We start from the raw sequence: 13,890 nt of genomic DNA, 5'->3' as shown, positions 1-13,890 counted from the left end.
CTTGCTCTTGGCACATGTGGTCAGCAATGTGCACATTCGTACCCGGAAATCTGGTTGGACGTTGGTTCGCGGGCCTTTTCAGCAAGCATCCCATACCTCCCCCTTAAGCTTGAAATGACCAAGCAAGCATGCGCCCCCCACGCCGGGCTGCTACTTGGCACTGAAATTTGGATGTCATTTGAAACTACAAATTACATAGCAAAAGCATCAAACTACGGTCAAGAGTCACCGCTCTCGTTCTCGTCGTCGGCAACTCGCGGCCCTGAACAGTAACGGTTTGAGGCTGCCAACGGTTAAGGTACCCGACTTGGCAAGCTGACGTGCCCGCGTCATCTTTTATGGGGACAGAGCCTCAATCTTATTTCCAGCACTCATCCCATGACGGGTTTATGTCCCAGTTTGACTCACTGTTCCGGGTGTCTCACCCGCTAACAGAAATGTTCGCGGGTCGAACGATTTTTGGGGGCTAAAGGTTGCGAATAGGGGCGAACGAAATCACTCCCTTTACAACGTCGGCCAACTCCGGCCGTGAAAGTCGGTCTTACCCACCACAAACTTCTAGTACCAAATTGCAGGCATCCAAGTTTTCGGTATTTACTGGCGTACTTTCGGATCCAGACGCTCGGAAACGGCCCCCAAAACCACCACATCGGTGAGTACTCCCGACAGTATGGAAAGGCCGCACCTCACACATCCCAGGCAGGCCACATGAACAACGCTTATTGCCGGGTAAAGCACTCGATGCCTTGCGGTTCGCGGCGCCAATGGGAAATCTTTGTCGGCACACTATTGCTGTGTCGGTTTTGAAAGTCGCTGTGTGGTACTAATTGGAATTGCTGCCTTGGAAGTTGGCCCGGGGAGGAGGAGGCCAGTATGTCTACCGGTTCGCATCAGTCCGGCGAAGCACGGCGGGGGAAGGCTTGATAAAGGGAAGTTTCTCTATTTAAAGTGCACGTTTGGAAGGATTCATCTGGAGGAACACCATCAGGCATCACTTTCCCTCGCTAGACATCTTACTTCCCCTTTCAGATCATTCTTACTTTAACCACCGTCATGAGACTCGAAGTCGCCAAGAGGTTCGAGCAAGTCGGCTCAGTACTTGTCCATGATCTCCAGCGCATTCTGGAGATGGACGCTGGGTACGGCCACAGCACTCCCTTCAGTCAGACCGTCTCCCAGGACAAGCTCTCCGCTATCGAATCCAAGATGGCCATCATCATCCTCTGCATGAACGAAAAGCCCAACGTCATTGACGACCTCTTCTCCGGCATCCCTCACGGCTGCACAATCATATTCGTCTCCAACAGCAGTCGAGGAGAACACGGCGGGGTCGACAACTACAGAATAGAAGTCAGCCTTTTGAAGAACTTCTGCCGCCTTACAGGACGCCAGGCCATCGCCATCCACCAGAAAGACCCAGCCGCCGCGGAAGCATTCGAAGCTGCAGGCGCACCCGACCTCATCGACCCAAACACCGTCACCCCAACAATCCGCAACGGAAAGGGCGAGGGAATGCTCATGGGCATGACCCTCGCCGCCATGCAGGGTTGCGAGTACCTCGGCTTCATCGACGCCGACAACTACATCCCCGGCTCCGCCTTCGAGTACTGCAAGTCCTTCGCCTCGGGGCTCTACCTCGCCCAGTCAGCGGACGCCATGGTGCGCATATCCTGGGGCTCGAAGCCCAAGTACCGCGACAACGAATGGGTCTTTGAGCGCCGCGGGCGGTGCTCCGAGGTCGTCAACGGCTGGCTGAACAGGCTCCTCGAGGAGATCTACAGGGAAACTGGCAGTGAAAGCACGTACACCAACATCATCGAGACCGGCAACGCGGGCGAGCACGCGATGACGATGTCGCTGGCCGCGAAGATGGAGATGGCCGGTGGCTTCGCCGTCGAGCCGTACGAGTACATATTCCTGCTGGAGCAGATGGGCAACAGCGGCGATTCGAAGGCCGCGGCCGCGAGTCTGGTGCACATCCACCAACACATGACTCGCAACCCGCACTTGCACGACAACAAGGGCACTGGCCACGTGGGGGACATGCAGTCCCAGGGGCTGAATATGATCTACCACTCTCCGCTTACGCCGGAGGGCATGAAGAAGGACTTGTTGGAGGAGATGGTTGAGAAGGGGCTGCTGCAACCGGGAGAGACGCCGAGGAAGGAGAGGGTGTATCCGGCCATCAAGGATTTGGACTTGAGGCAGCTTGATGAAGTGTTTGAAAACGCGAAAAGGCTTCAGATAAGCACAGAACAGCCACAGAGGAAGGCCTGGCTTTGATTTTCTCCTTCAACTGACTAGAGATGATACCGTTTGTCGATACATCTGCGTTTCCTTTTCGTGCCCTAACTAGATTATCGCCCTCAGGGGAGTTTGCTTTCATTTTTTCTCGCATTTCGCAAGCCAGATGTTTCTTTTCTAGATAGATAGCGATCACACTTGAACATAGCACTCATATTTTGTCCGATACACCTCGATATTCGAGTATGATTTATTGTTGCCTTAATTGTGGATATCTTCCTCTTAAATCCCTAATACCGTAGATGTTGCTGACACGGAGAACACGACTCTTTCCGACGAATGTATCGCACGGCATTACAGGAGATTAGAAAAGACCGTAATCCTATTCTATGTCCTATTCAGCGGGGCACAGCTATTATTCTACTACTTCGCCCAAATTGTGTCTCCACCGACTCATGTGCGTAGCAAGCACGTACCTATGCCATGGGCCAAGGCGGACCCCGAGCTCGCTTTCGTTCCGACGAACGACTCATGATCATGACCCGTACTTCCCACGCGTTTGACGATCCAAACCGATTGCGAGCGTTCAAATATGCTGCTACATCATGCTCCTGAATTCCGACTTTGTGCTCTCTTTACATCACCATCATTCGTTTTCCGGCGATCAAACAACAATATCATTCGTTCTATACATCTTACACCCACCATCTCGCTCATTCCAATCGTTCGTCACACTAAGAAAACCACAGACAACAGCCCATCAACTAACAACTCCACAGACAAAATGAAGTTCTCAGCCGCCATCCCCGCTATCTTCCTGGCCGCCGGCGCCCTCGCCGACTGCAACGTCGCCCTCAAGAACGACTTCGACGTGCAGGTCGGCAGCGGGTGCATCTCCAAGACCGACGGCGGCTACATCCTGGCCTCGGGCAAGAACTTCTTCGTCCAGGTGACGGAGTCATGCGGCATCGACGTGCTGTACCTTCCCAACACTTGGAGCGCGCAGTCCCTGGGACCTTGCTGAAGAGGTCTATTTGAGAGACGGAAAAAGAAGATGAAGGGGCTGAGAGATCGATTAAATGGAAGTTGGTCGTGCCGAGTTGGAATTTGGAGAGCTTCATGCCAGAAAGGGGCATTCGAAGGTGAGCAAGTTACTCAGAACGAATCATGGCCCCCGTGGTCTGGGTCACAAACGGATAGAGGGAAGCGGAGCGAAACTCCGACAGCAGAGATACCACTTTAGGCGCGCAAAGACAGCCCGTCGTCCCCATATTCCTCTTCGTTCTCGTTATCCTTGCCATCTCCATCGTCCTCATCGCCTTCGTTATCTGGTTGTTGTTATCCTCAGACAACTGACAACTCGCCCCTACTCCGCACTAGGGTCGTCGTTCGTCGTGACGTAGAGGGCTCTGAGATCTCACCCTAGTCATCAGCCAAAGGCATCTAACGATAACACAAAGGTGTTTGATACTGTCCTTAGTCTAGGCCTACTTACGCAATCCTACGGCCTTGTTCTCTGAGACACCATTGGGCCTTCTTCGCCAGACTTACTCTTCCTCCCATACTGGCAAATCCAAATCCACAACAATGGGCTTATTCACCGTCTTCCCCCCAACATGCGGCCAACTCTTCGCCATAACAGCACAATTCACCACACACGTCTCCCGTCTACCCAGCCTTCCCATCAACGCCTCCGAATCAGCCCTCACACTCGCCGGATCGCCCCCCAACCCTCTCACATCCAATCCCACAACCTCCGTCTTCACACTCACATCCTCCACCTTACCTCTCACCGCCCCGTCATTCTCCAACGCCCGTCCGCCTTTCGCCGTCAGGTCAACAAGCGACTGCTTCCCCCCAACCCCAGGATCCTCCCACCCCGCAACCCCGTCCTCCTTGAACGCCGTGTTCGCGCACCCAAGATCCCACGCCACCCTCTCCGCCCCCCTCGCCTCGTGGACGTGGCCGCACACAGCCAGCCTTGGGCGCACGCGCCAGAGCGCCCGGCGGAGGGCCTCGCAGCCGGCGGCGCGGCGCAGACGGGACTCGTCGCGGTGCGTACGCGGCGGGGTGTGCGTGACGACGACGTCCGCGTCGAGGGGGATGTCGTCCCAGAGCGCGGGGAGGTCCGCTGCCGTTAGGGTAGTCTGACTCTGTGGCGGGGTGTCGTAGGAGAAGGCCCAGAGGCCGTTGCGGGGCGAGTACGGAGAGCCGAAGACGGAGAAGGAGGTGCGCGGGCCGGAGGGGGAGGTGAGGGTGATTTTGGTAGAGGCGTGGTTGAGGTAGGTTATGCTTGGGGAGGAGGTCAGGAGGGCGAGGCAGTCGGAAGGTGACTGCCGGGCTTGATTGTGGAAATGGGGGCCGTGGACGGCGTAGAAGGGGGCGTCGAGGGTGAGGTCGTGGTTCCCTGCGACGACGATCTTGGCTTCGAAGGGGGCCTTTTCGAGCCAGGCTACTGCTCGTGATAGCTGCTGTAATGTAAGTTGGGGGCCACACGAAAAAGTCAAGTCGTTATAGTGATTGCAGCAAGTAAGCTTGGTGTTGTTTATTTACACACTACCGCGGATATCCCAGACGAGAATCCACAGCTTCAGCCTCTGCGCGAACGAAGTCGTGCGCCCACACAGTTCCCGGCGGAGGGGAGTTTGCACATTGGAAGGCATAAAGAGCAGGGAAAGTCCATGACCGAGGCCGCCGCAGCACGTACCTCTGAGTAGCTGCCTTGGTTCGTCAGGTCCCCCGCGTGGATCAGCACGTCGCCCTTGGGGAGCTTGACGGTGGTGTTGTGGGTGTCGGAGACGCAGACGAACCGGGTCCTCCGCGTCCGGGTGGGAGGGTCTCGGTGGCGGCACCTGGTGCTGCGCTGCTGGGCCTCAGTGCCGGCGAGGGAGTCCATGGTTTTTGGATTCGGGGGTCAGGGATCGGGGGCCGGGGATGGGGCGGGATGGTCGGTGGCACGGGGGCCGGCCGGCAGGATGATATGCGATGCTTCTTGCAGTGCTTACGAAAAGGTCTTGGTTATGAATGATGTTGTGCAAAGCCGGTATTGGATAGAGAGTGTTGCAGGCGAGGGTGATTGTGCACGCGGACGCAGGTTTAGGGGGTTGCCTAACGAGATTGATGGACGGAGATGTTTGTGCGCGGTGCTTCACTTGAAACAGGCTGGATGCAGGCGTAATCAGAGAGGCCAATACGTGGATGATGAGAAAGGGCAGGCCGGCACTAATTGCTATTCGTAGGTCGGCGTTGTTTCACCGTGCGCCGGCTCTTGGGTTGTCTCTTTCCCGGCGAGAGAACCCAAGCCATAGCTATACGGCACCTGGGCAGACAATCGGAAGACGCAACGCAAGGCCCTCCCCTCGACGAATGTATCTTTCAAAGGTGTTGTTGCCTGCCCCCGGAGCCCCCGTTCGGAAATTATAAGGCAGAGGACGATCTGAATTGATCCTTTCTCCCAACCACGGCCCACCCCTGCGAGGTTTTGAGATGAGTTGGTTCTTCTAGAAGGAGGTGAGGAGGGGGCAGAGCAGGGCGGATTCGATGATGGATGGAGTCATGTATTTGCAGTGCGAGTGTTATGTGTGGTGGTGGTTATTTTGATGGTTTGATGAGATAAGCATTCATTCGTTCGGACGGTGCGATGTCATGGGCAGGAGGGGGCCATGCTTTGAGGGACACCACCTGGGGACGTTGTCCGGATGTGGGGCCGGCGAAAATGTCTCCGTCATGCGAGATGCTGGCGGACCTGGAGGGGTTTTATTGGCGGTGAGGATCCGAAGTTGAGGAACACTGTGAAGGGTCTTGCTGCTGTTCACGAGAGACAGGTGAATGACAAGAAACGGACGGGAGGAAACACGAGGTTGGGCGGCCATTGGCCTACGAAATGGTCCGTCGCAGAGACAAACGGTCTGCAGGTGACGGCACAAAAAGAAAAGAAGGCAGAGGCAGAGACAACACATGCATGCATCTTACAGGCGCGACCTTAGCCGCGATACGAAAATGCTGCGATGCTGTACGATGCTTCAGGTCCAACCAAGGCTGCAAGGCCACAATATTTCGAATGGAAAGTGCCGACAACCTGGAGCCAGATGCCCAACGGGAGAAGACGAAGAAAAAAAGAAGGGAAAAAAAGGCACAGACCGTTGGCGTCGTTTTCCTGGGATTGATTACTGCGCAAGGAGGCGCAAATGACGAGTGCCGGGGTGCAACAGGCAGTTGCAAGGGCCCCGAGTTCGAACGAGGTCCAGACACAGTGCGCCTTTCCAATTCTTCGCAGGAAGTGTTCACAAGAGTCAGTTGCGGGTTTGTGCAAGATGACTGTTGTGTGTTATTTTATGCAGGACACGGCGACTGCTGGGTGAGGTGAGTTTGTCCCGTCCTTGGTGATCAACAATAAACCTTCTCCCCCCAGAAACCCAAGAGGAAACAAGTACCGAAGACCCAAATAGTGCCACGGAGCACCATCCGAGATCGCTGACCAGACAATAATAGCTGACGTTGAATTTGGGTCCCAGGTTAGCTGGCTGGTATGGACGGGATCAGCCTGGGTGACAGATGACGATGGTGGATTGGTGCCGGCTTATCGTTTATGCTAAGCATCCATCCTTCGTGTGTGTCCCTTTTTTTCCACACCGAAAGCCCTTCGCGGCTGGCGGCCGTTTGACCCCCATCGTTCTTCAACGGTCCTCACCCGCTCCACAGCAATTAACGAGCGATATCCCCCGACGTCCATGTTGACCATTGACAACAGCTCGCTGTGTTTACGTCTGCGGCTCCGTTGTGGACCACTGCTCGCTTGAGCTTCACCTCCCATAGTGTCCCGCTCTCTCCTGGCTCGGCTCCCCTTTGGGGGCCATTGGGAATAGCATCAGTGGCTGGTTCCCCCGTCTCCGAACGTGCAGATGGAAGGGTTAGAATGGAAAATGGAACCCGTCCGAGCGCAGTTGATGCACTGTCTTCGCTACCCGGGTTTTCTTCTTTTCTGCTCGCGAAAAGAGGGAAAAGGGAAAGAAAAGGACGCTCGTTCCGTGCCTCCCGGGCATGGGGATAGGAGCAGGCGGGGTGGTGGTGACTTGGGCCTCCTGTGCCATGTCTCTTCAGTGTCTGCTCTCTCAGGCCCGGCCCCTCCTGAATCAGTGGGCCTGCTGCCACGCTGCCACCTGCGATTCATCAAAGACTCTGTGTGTCCTTCCAGTGTGGTTTGTGTGTGTCTTTGTCTGCCCGCGCTGTGATGTGCGGCGTCACAAGGCAGACAAAGGTGGGCCGTTGCACGGCTTCTACCTAGCTCTAGACTCTGTAAGAAGGAGCTTGTCTGGCGGTGTTGGCTGCCGTCATTGGCTGCGGTCGAGCTGCAGCTTGTCTTGCATTGCGCATCTGCTCTGCGGACCGCCAATTGGAGGAGTCACGGTGCTGTCGAGAGGGCTCGAGAGGAGGAGCAGCTGTCTGCCTTCTCCAATGACATTGAGCGACAGACAGACAGTGTCAAGTGCCAGTTGATCTGACTTGACTTGGCGTAGGTTCATTCCATCGCTTGGGTATTTTTGCTGCCGCTCGATCCCCCTCCTTTTTCAATTTTATTTTTTTGTGCTTCGTTTGGCCCCTCTTCTGTCTGTCTTTCGTCACCATGGAAATGCTAACCAACATTTCTGCGGCGCTGTGCCCGCCTTGTCTGGGTCGGCCAATGGCAGCGGATGATGAGCAAGAGATGCAAAGTCAAAGGGACCCGAGAGGTGCAGCAGTTGGGACGAAGATTGGCAGAATGCAACTCTGGTCCCGGTTGCAGGCGCAGGTTTGGAGCATGCTCGGAGCATAAGTATTTTTGATTCCAAGTGCCTGCCTGCCTGATGACTGGCTCCGCCTCTTAAAAGTATCGCAGTAAGGAACACTCATCACTCCTTCATCATACCCGCGAACAGGAACGGATATCAACTGCAGCTTGGGATAATAGGGGATGAAGCAAGCAAGCAAGCAAGCAAGCAAAGCACAACTCGAGTGCCTCAATTTCTTCCTATCAGCAAGCTCGTCTCCCCGAAAAAGGGAATCCCACGCCTTGCACCTGTGGATCCCCAACCCTTGATTGGACTAGGGTCTCAGCCAACCAGCCCCTCGACTTTGGATGCGCTAGTCTTGATCGAGATAAGCCCCCCAAGCAGCGGTACGTACCCGGAGCAGCCCACCTCCTCCCCTGCCTAGCGTCTTTCCGTCCCGCACTGTGCTCGTGTGCCTGTGCGCTGCCCCCGTCCCGTCCACGTCCTCTGCCAATTCACATTCACCACCAACCTGCGCGTGTTGTCGTCGTCCTCGTTTCTCCTTCTCCTGGGCACTGTGGAAACGCTGAGAGCGGCCATCTTCAGAGACAAGACGACGCAGACCCAGACGCAAGACGGACGACACCACAGCGTCAACCACCGCTGCGAATGGCCTCTCGCTGAACCTGTTCCTGACTTGACCGAAAGCACCTTCTTCCATTCCCACACCACACTTCCATTCTTCACCACTCGCTCACTCTCGCTGTCTGCAGCAGCAGCTTTCTTCGGATCGACCTGACCTGCCGCCACCTTCGTTCGTTCCTCTTTCTCCGACCCCGTCCTCCTCCCGGCCGGCCTTCCGTCCTGACGCTATCCTGCTTTCCTTTGTTTCCATCCCAAAAGACTTCAGCCAGGTCTTGATTGTTCTGCACCTGCTGCCACCATCGGCACCTGCAACTGCACTTTACCTTTCCCACCATCGCGCCGCTTCGTGGCCGCCTCCTAATAAGCCGCCTCGCCGGTGAACCACCACCGCCGCCGCCAGCTACCGCAAATACACCACACTCCAACCACGCTAAGCCGCCAGCCCACGACGCAATTTCAGTCTCCCGCTCGCGTTTCCTCCAGCGCCATCTTTGCTTCTCTCACTACCCTTTCGAATCGCGCGCGCACGCCAGCCTCCGAAACTCTTCTCCTTGGCCGACAATTGACTCCCCATCTTCACGAGAGCTCTGCCGACGCCGACCTCCCCAACCAACACCCGCTCACGACAGTCTGGAGATTGCTGGGCCTCCAGCTCTCCAGACGACGCGATGGCCGCCATGTCTGCCGCGTCAGCGACCGCGAACACCATCACGCCGCCCAGCAGCAGCCATAGCAACGGAAACCAAAACTCCTGGGACACCACAGAGGTAGGTGCTGTGCAGAAGAGGGCAACATTCGCCCACGGGTTTCGCAGCGGCACGCCGGCGCAGACGCTGACCATCTGTCGTAGAACTCTCAGGACAAGAAATCCGCAAGGTCCGAACCGAACAGGCCGCCCCTTTCGCAAAACGGCAACTCGGCCAACATTTACGAGTACGGCTTCGAGCCACTGCCGCCTCCGAAGAAGAAGGCATCTAATGATAATCTGTCGCTGGGCAAGAAGAGCCGCCGCGATACCGACGCATCGGCGAAAACGGGCTTGGCTGTGGCGGACGACGTCTTTGGCGGAAAGGTTGGCGAGAAGCGGTCCACCAGCGACCTGAAGAACGACCCCGAGCATGACAATTCCAAATGGATCCACCGCGATAAGCTGGCTCAGATCGAGAGCGAGGAGCTCCAGGCCGCGGGCATCATCTTGCCGAGACCGCGCGCGAGTAGCAGGCCGCGGAGGGGTCGTAGCGAGGAGAAGCTGAACGGGAGCACCAAGAGGACGACGTCTACCGCTGCTGATGACGAGATGCCTCGCCCGAGGTCTAGGAAAACCTCCATCTCTCCGGAAAACAGAGTCCCGACGGAAAAGATGCCCGACTTGGAGCCTTCGTCCAGCTGGGACTTGCGGCGGCCCGAAGAGATTGCCTTGGAAGGGGACGGTAACTACTGGATGTCCAATGGCGAGAGGAAGGGGCAGTCCAAGATTCCCGTCGCCAAGGCCAGCCCGGCTCCTATCCCGGAATCGTACATTGAGCGGCACGCGCCCTCTGCGCGGAGATTGAGCGGCGGACCCAACGAACTGGAGACGATAGCCTACCCGAAGCAACGCCCGAGGAGCGGCAGCGCAAATACCCTTGGTGCTACCCCGAACTTGCAACCTGCGAAGCGCACTGGCACCGACACCTCACCCCGCAAAGGCAGCGGCGGCGCCTCGAATACCACGCCGGCGGCGCGCAAGGCGTCGACGCAAGCCAAGTCGGGCAAGCCAAAGACAAGAGGTGGCAAGGACTCTACCAGCACGACCCGGCCCACGACGAGATCCGGCGAGCTGTCTCCCGGTGTCAAGAAGCCCGAGGGCGACCCGCCATGGATGGTTGGATCCTTCAAGCCCGACCCCCGTCTTCCCCCCGAGCAGCAACTGCTCCCGACCGTGGCGAGACGATTACAACAAGAGCAGTGGGAACGCGAAGGCAAGTCTGGTAGTATCTACGACAAGGAGTTCCGTCCCCTGACTGCCGAGGGACTGCTGATGCCGCCCGAAGCCGGCCCAAGCACGTCCACCCCTCCGGACGACGATGAAGAACAACAACCCCACGACGAGTGGCCGCTCAAGGGCGACGCTCCCAAGAGCCCCACGTCCCCGAGCATCAAGCAGAGCGCCTCCTACTCGACCATGCCGAAACTCAACGACAAGCCGCAGAACAGCCCGCTGCCGAGCCCCCGCAGTCCCCGCAGCCCGATGATGCAGCCCGAGCAACCCCCGCAGACGCAGACCGTCATCCGCGTGCCCGACCAACCTTCGGCCGCCGAGATGTCGATGGGCGGCGAGAAGTCAAAGAAGAAGAGCGGCGGCTGCGGCTGCTGCATCGTCATGTGATGGACTCACCCTTTCAACTTGTCATATATCCGTGCCTACGTTTACCTTACCGACATACCCAACCACCACCACCTGCGAGGCGAGCCTCCAACGACGTTACGACTCTCCTAATTCCTTTTCGCAGCATTCGGCCCGAACGTTCACATGTATTTATCGACCATATTCCCAACCCGAAATTTTTTCTTCCGACATCGTCCCACGGCGAGACGATCACACACCTCTAGAGAAGCACCACGGTTCAAGCTTTATTTTCCTTTGTAACCCTACGCCACCGAAGAGAAGAAGGCCGACGAGGCTCCACAGCGACAGCATCACAAGGGTCAGCGTATGCGAGAAGAAAGAGAAGGATGTTCCCATTCCCAGTCGACGCGTGTGCCACTTTTCGATTCAAGAGGAGGATGGCTTGTGGCGATGGACGACGGGGCTGGATGGAATGGAGAACGTGTTTCTGAAGATGCTGATGCTGTTGGAAGCGGGAGAGGGGAAAAAAGAGAGAGCCAGAGTGGTGTCACCCCCTTTGTTATCTTCGAAAGTTGAATATTACCACCACACCCTGAACAGACGGTTGAGCCGTATCACACACCACCATCACCCCCAACGACAGGACACACCAGCTTCTTTGAGGTTGTCTGTCTGACCCCGATTATAAAATGTATAATCGTAGCGATTCTTTTTTTGTTTCGAAAAAAATAAGGTTTCTTTTTTGGTCTTTGAGTGTCCTGCTGCTGTGTTATTCTTTTGAGCTTGTTAGTGAGAGGGGGATGAGGGGGATTGTGTTCATGTCTGGCGTTTTTGCCTTGTTATCAGTTTGGGGATGGGCGTTGAGATTGGAGGTGTTTTCTTCTAGGGGAGAGGGGTGGAGGAGAGCCGTGCCGAGGTTGAGGAGATGAGGAGATAGGAGGAGAGTGCAGATTGGGAGTAGGAGGGGGGATTGTAAGAGGGGGGAGGGGGGAGAGGAGCGAGGGGGGGAAAGTGTGTGAGATTGGAGAGATAGGTGTTGAGGGACGTTGTATATAATTGATACCCATCCCATTCAAGTTTGCTTCGTTTTGTGAGATGAAGTTTCGTGAGGTGAGGGCACTGATAGTGTGGTGGAAGTTGTTTACCTACGGCTTGGTTGTGAAGGTGTTGTTGCTCCGATTGAGGCAAGTTGACGATGGAAGTGGGGATGGGTATAGAAGAAGGGGATGGCCAGGAAGATGATGTTGAGAAGGGCAAATGGGACATACTATGTGACCGACTTGGTGATCGAGCCTGAGTTACCTCCGATGCGCAGGGAAACTCCCGGTCGGTTGTTGGCGGGGAGATCGAGGTTAGCAGGGTCCTGATTGTGAGATAGCTGGTTTGGTTTTATTTGCAGCATTAGGCGGATGACGATGAAAGATGGAGAAGGAGGTGTGGTGCGTATATGCGCTGGGCTCGCGGGGCAATGAGCTGTAGTGCGGTTTTTGTGGCATGGGTACTCTGTGCGCGAAACAACTGAGAAGCACGCATCGTCACCTTGCCAAGGCATATAACCAGCATATTGTCTTGAGGAAGGTGGCTGATTTGTGCTCGAGTGTCTTGCTTTTATAAGGTAGTGCATACATACCGTGTTCATCGCGAATATGTAGATCGCGGTTCTAGAGTTTGCGGGAGTGTGTGTGAGGCGGTGTATAAAATGCGCTGAGGGTGGAAGATGACCGGTTCTTTCTGCACAGATTGTAGTCGTCCAGAAAGCTTGCCTCCGATGATTCCGAGAAGAACCGTGGACGCGTGCCTTCAAGTCGATCTTTCCGTCTTTAGATCAGAGGCTGTCTTTTATTGCCTGTGTTCTGGGGTTGGGGCAATGGTTTGGGCGTATCCCAGGCAGAATAGATGTATGAAGATGACGTGTGACGATGAGGGCGCTTGTAGATTATTTGGCCTCTGAGTGAAAGGAGTTGCGACGGGCTTAATGACGTTAGCAATCTTGCCTTAGATATCAAAACTGCACCACTATAGAACAACTGAAGCTAATGACCTCTACCCAGCATTTCATTAGCTGATGAAGCCTGCCTGTCCAGTATGGCCCTCTTATATCGTAATGCGAACCGCGGCTTAGTTGAGGTTGGGGTAGTGAGCTAGTCTGACTGCGTTCACTCGGACGGGGATTGTCTTGTTGGTATAAATTTACGGGACAGGTACGTGTCGGTTACCATGCCAGGCAAATATCACCAGAAGCGAGTCGGGACATCTGTAGGAGACTAGTCTTTAATGCACGCCCGCTGGAGGTATGCCACATAGCGATGCTAAAGTCTTTATGACGTGACGAAGTATACCGGTCTGTAGTGACCACAGGATGTTACGCTGGGTTGTACCTGAGCGAATATACTAGGAAGAGTGAAGAACATGGAAGACGAACAGCATTAGGGATGATGATGCGAGATGGCTGAGACAGGGGCGTTAGCTACTTCGCTGCTGTTGAACTTCGCAAAGACGAAGTTTATAAACTCCAATGCCCTAACAATTTGTGTGGGATGTAAAAGCTTTCAGGTGACAGTCGAATGTTTTATGTAGGAGCAGCAGGGGCATGTTCGCTTCTTTATAGCGTGGGATGCAGGACGGAGTATGTAAGATGGGCCCGCATCTTGAGAACGAGATAGCACAATGTTGTCTTCTTTTACAAGAGTTCGGAATGGATATCGATTTTGCCGGTGTCCATCTGAGTGAGAGAGACTGAGTGACATTGTTACACTGCGTCTGAGCTGCAAACATCACCTAGATCAGTGCCTGTTGGCTGCTGGCGTCTTCCTGCGCCTCTGTTATCTTCTAAGTATTTAAACTAAGGTATGCGTAGAATTATTTTGTCTTCTTGAGGTAGTCGCTCCCAAAGGTAGGATACTTATTAATACGATATAATGATGT

At 55.3% G+C, this 13,890-nt stretch overlaps 3 protein-coding genes across 3 annotated transcripts; 2 read left to right on the top strand and 1 right to left on the bottom strand.

The window, feature by feature from the left end:
- Positions 1-1,053: 1,053 nt before the first annotated feature.
- On the top strand, positions 1,054-3,268 carry GCG54_00013049 (Mannosyl-3-phosphoglycerate synthase; the record flags this gene model as incomplete). The annotated part of the gene is made up of 2 exons (XM_045412911.1): positions 1,054-2,217; positions 3,035-3,268. The coding sequence occupies 2 exons, from the start codon at positions 1,054-1,056 to the stop codon at positions 3,266-3,268; spliced, it is 1,398 nt and encodes a 465-aa protein (XP_045267569.1).
- A 342-nt stretch (positions 3,269-3,610) lies between these two features.
- GCG54_00013048 (putative rhamnogalacturonate lyase C) lies at positions 3,611-5,140 on the bottom strand (the record flags this gene model as incomplete). Its single annotated transcript, XM_045412910.1, has 3 exons — positions 3,611-3,653; positions 3,796-4,712; positions 4,952-5,140. The coding sequence occupies 3 exons, from the start codon at positions 5,138-5,140 to the stop codon at positions 3,611-3,613; spliced, it is 1,149 nt and encodes a 382-aa protein (XP_045267568.1).
- A 4,164-nt stretch (positions 5,141-9,304) lies between these two features.
- Positions 9,305-11,004, top strand: GCG54_00013047 (uncharacterized protein; the record flags this gene model as incomplete). Its single annotated transcript, XM_045412909.1, has 2 exons — positions 9,305-9,403; positions 9,487-11,004. The coding sequence occupies 2 exons, from the start codon at positions 9,305-9,307 to the stop codon at positions 11,002-11,004; spliced, it is 1,617 nt and encodes a 538-aa protein (XP_045267567.1).
- Between the last annotated feature and the right edge of the window lie 2,886 nt (positions 11,005-13,890).

This window comes from Colletotrichum gloeosporioides (genome assembly GCF_011800055.1).
Source record: "Colletotrichum gloeosporioides strain Lc1 chromosome Unknown consensus_21, whole genome shotgun sequence".
Taxonomy (NCBI): Eukaryota; Fungi; Ascomycota; class Sordariomycetes; order Glomerellales; family Glomerellaceae; genus Colletotrichum; species Colletotrichum gloeosporioides.
This window is presented reverse-complemented; position numbering and strand designations above follow the sequence as displayed.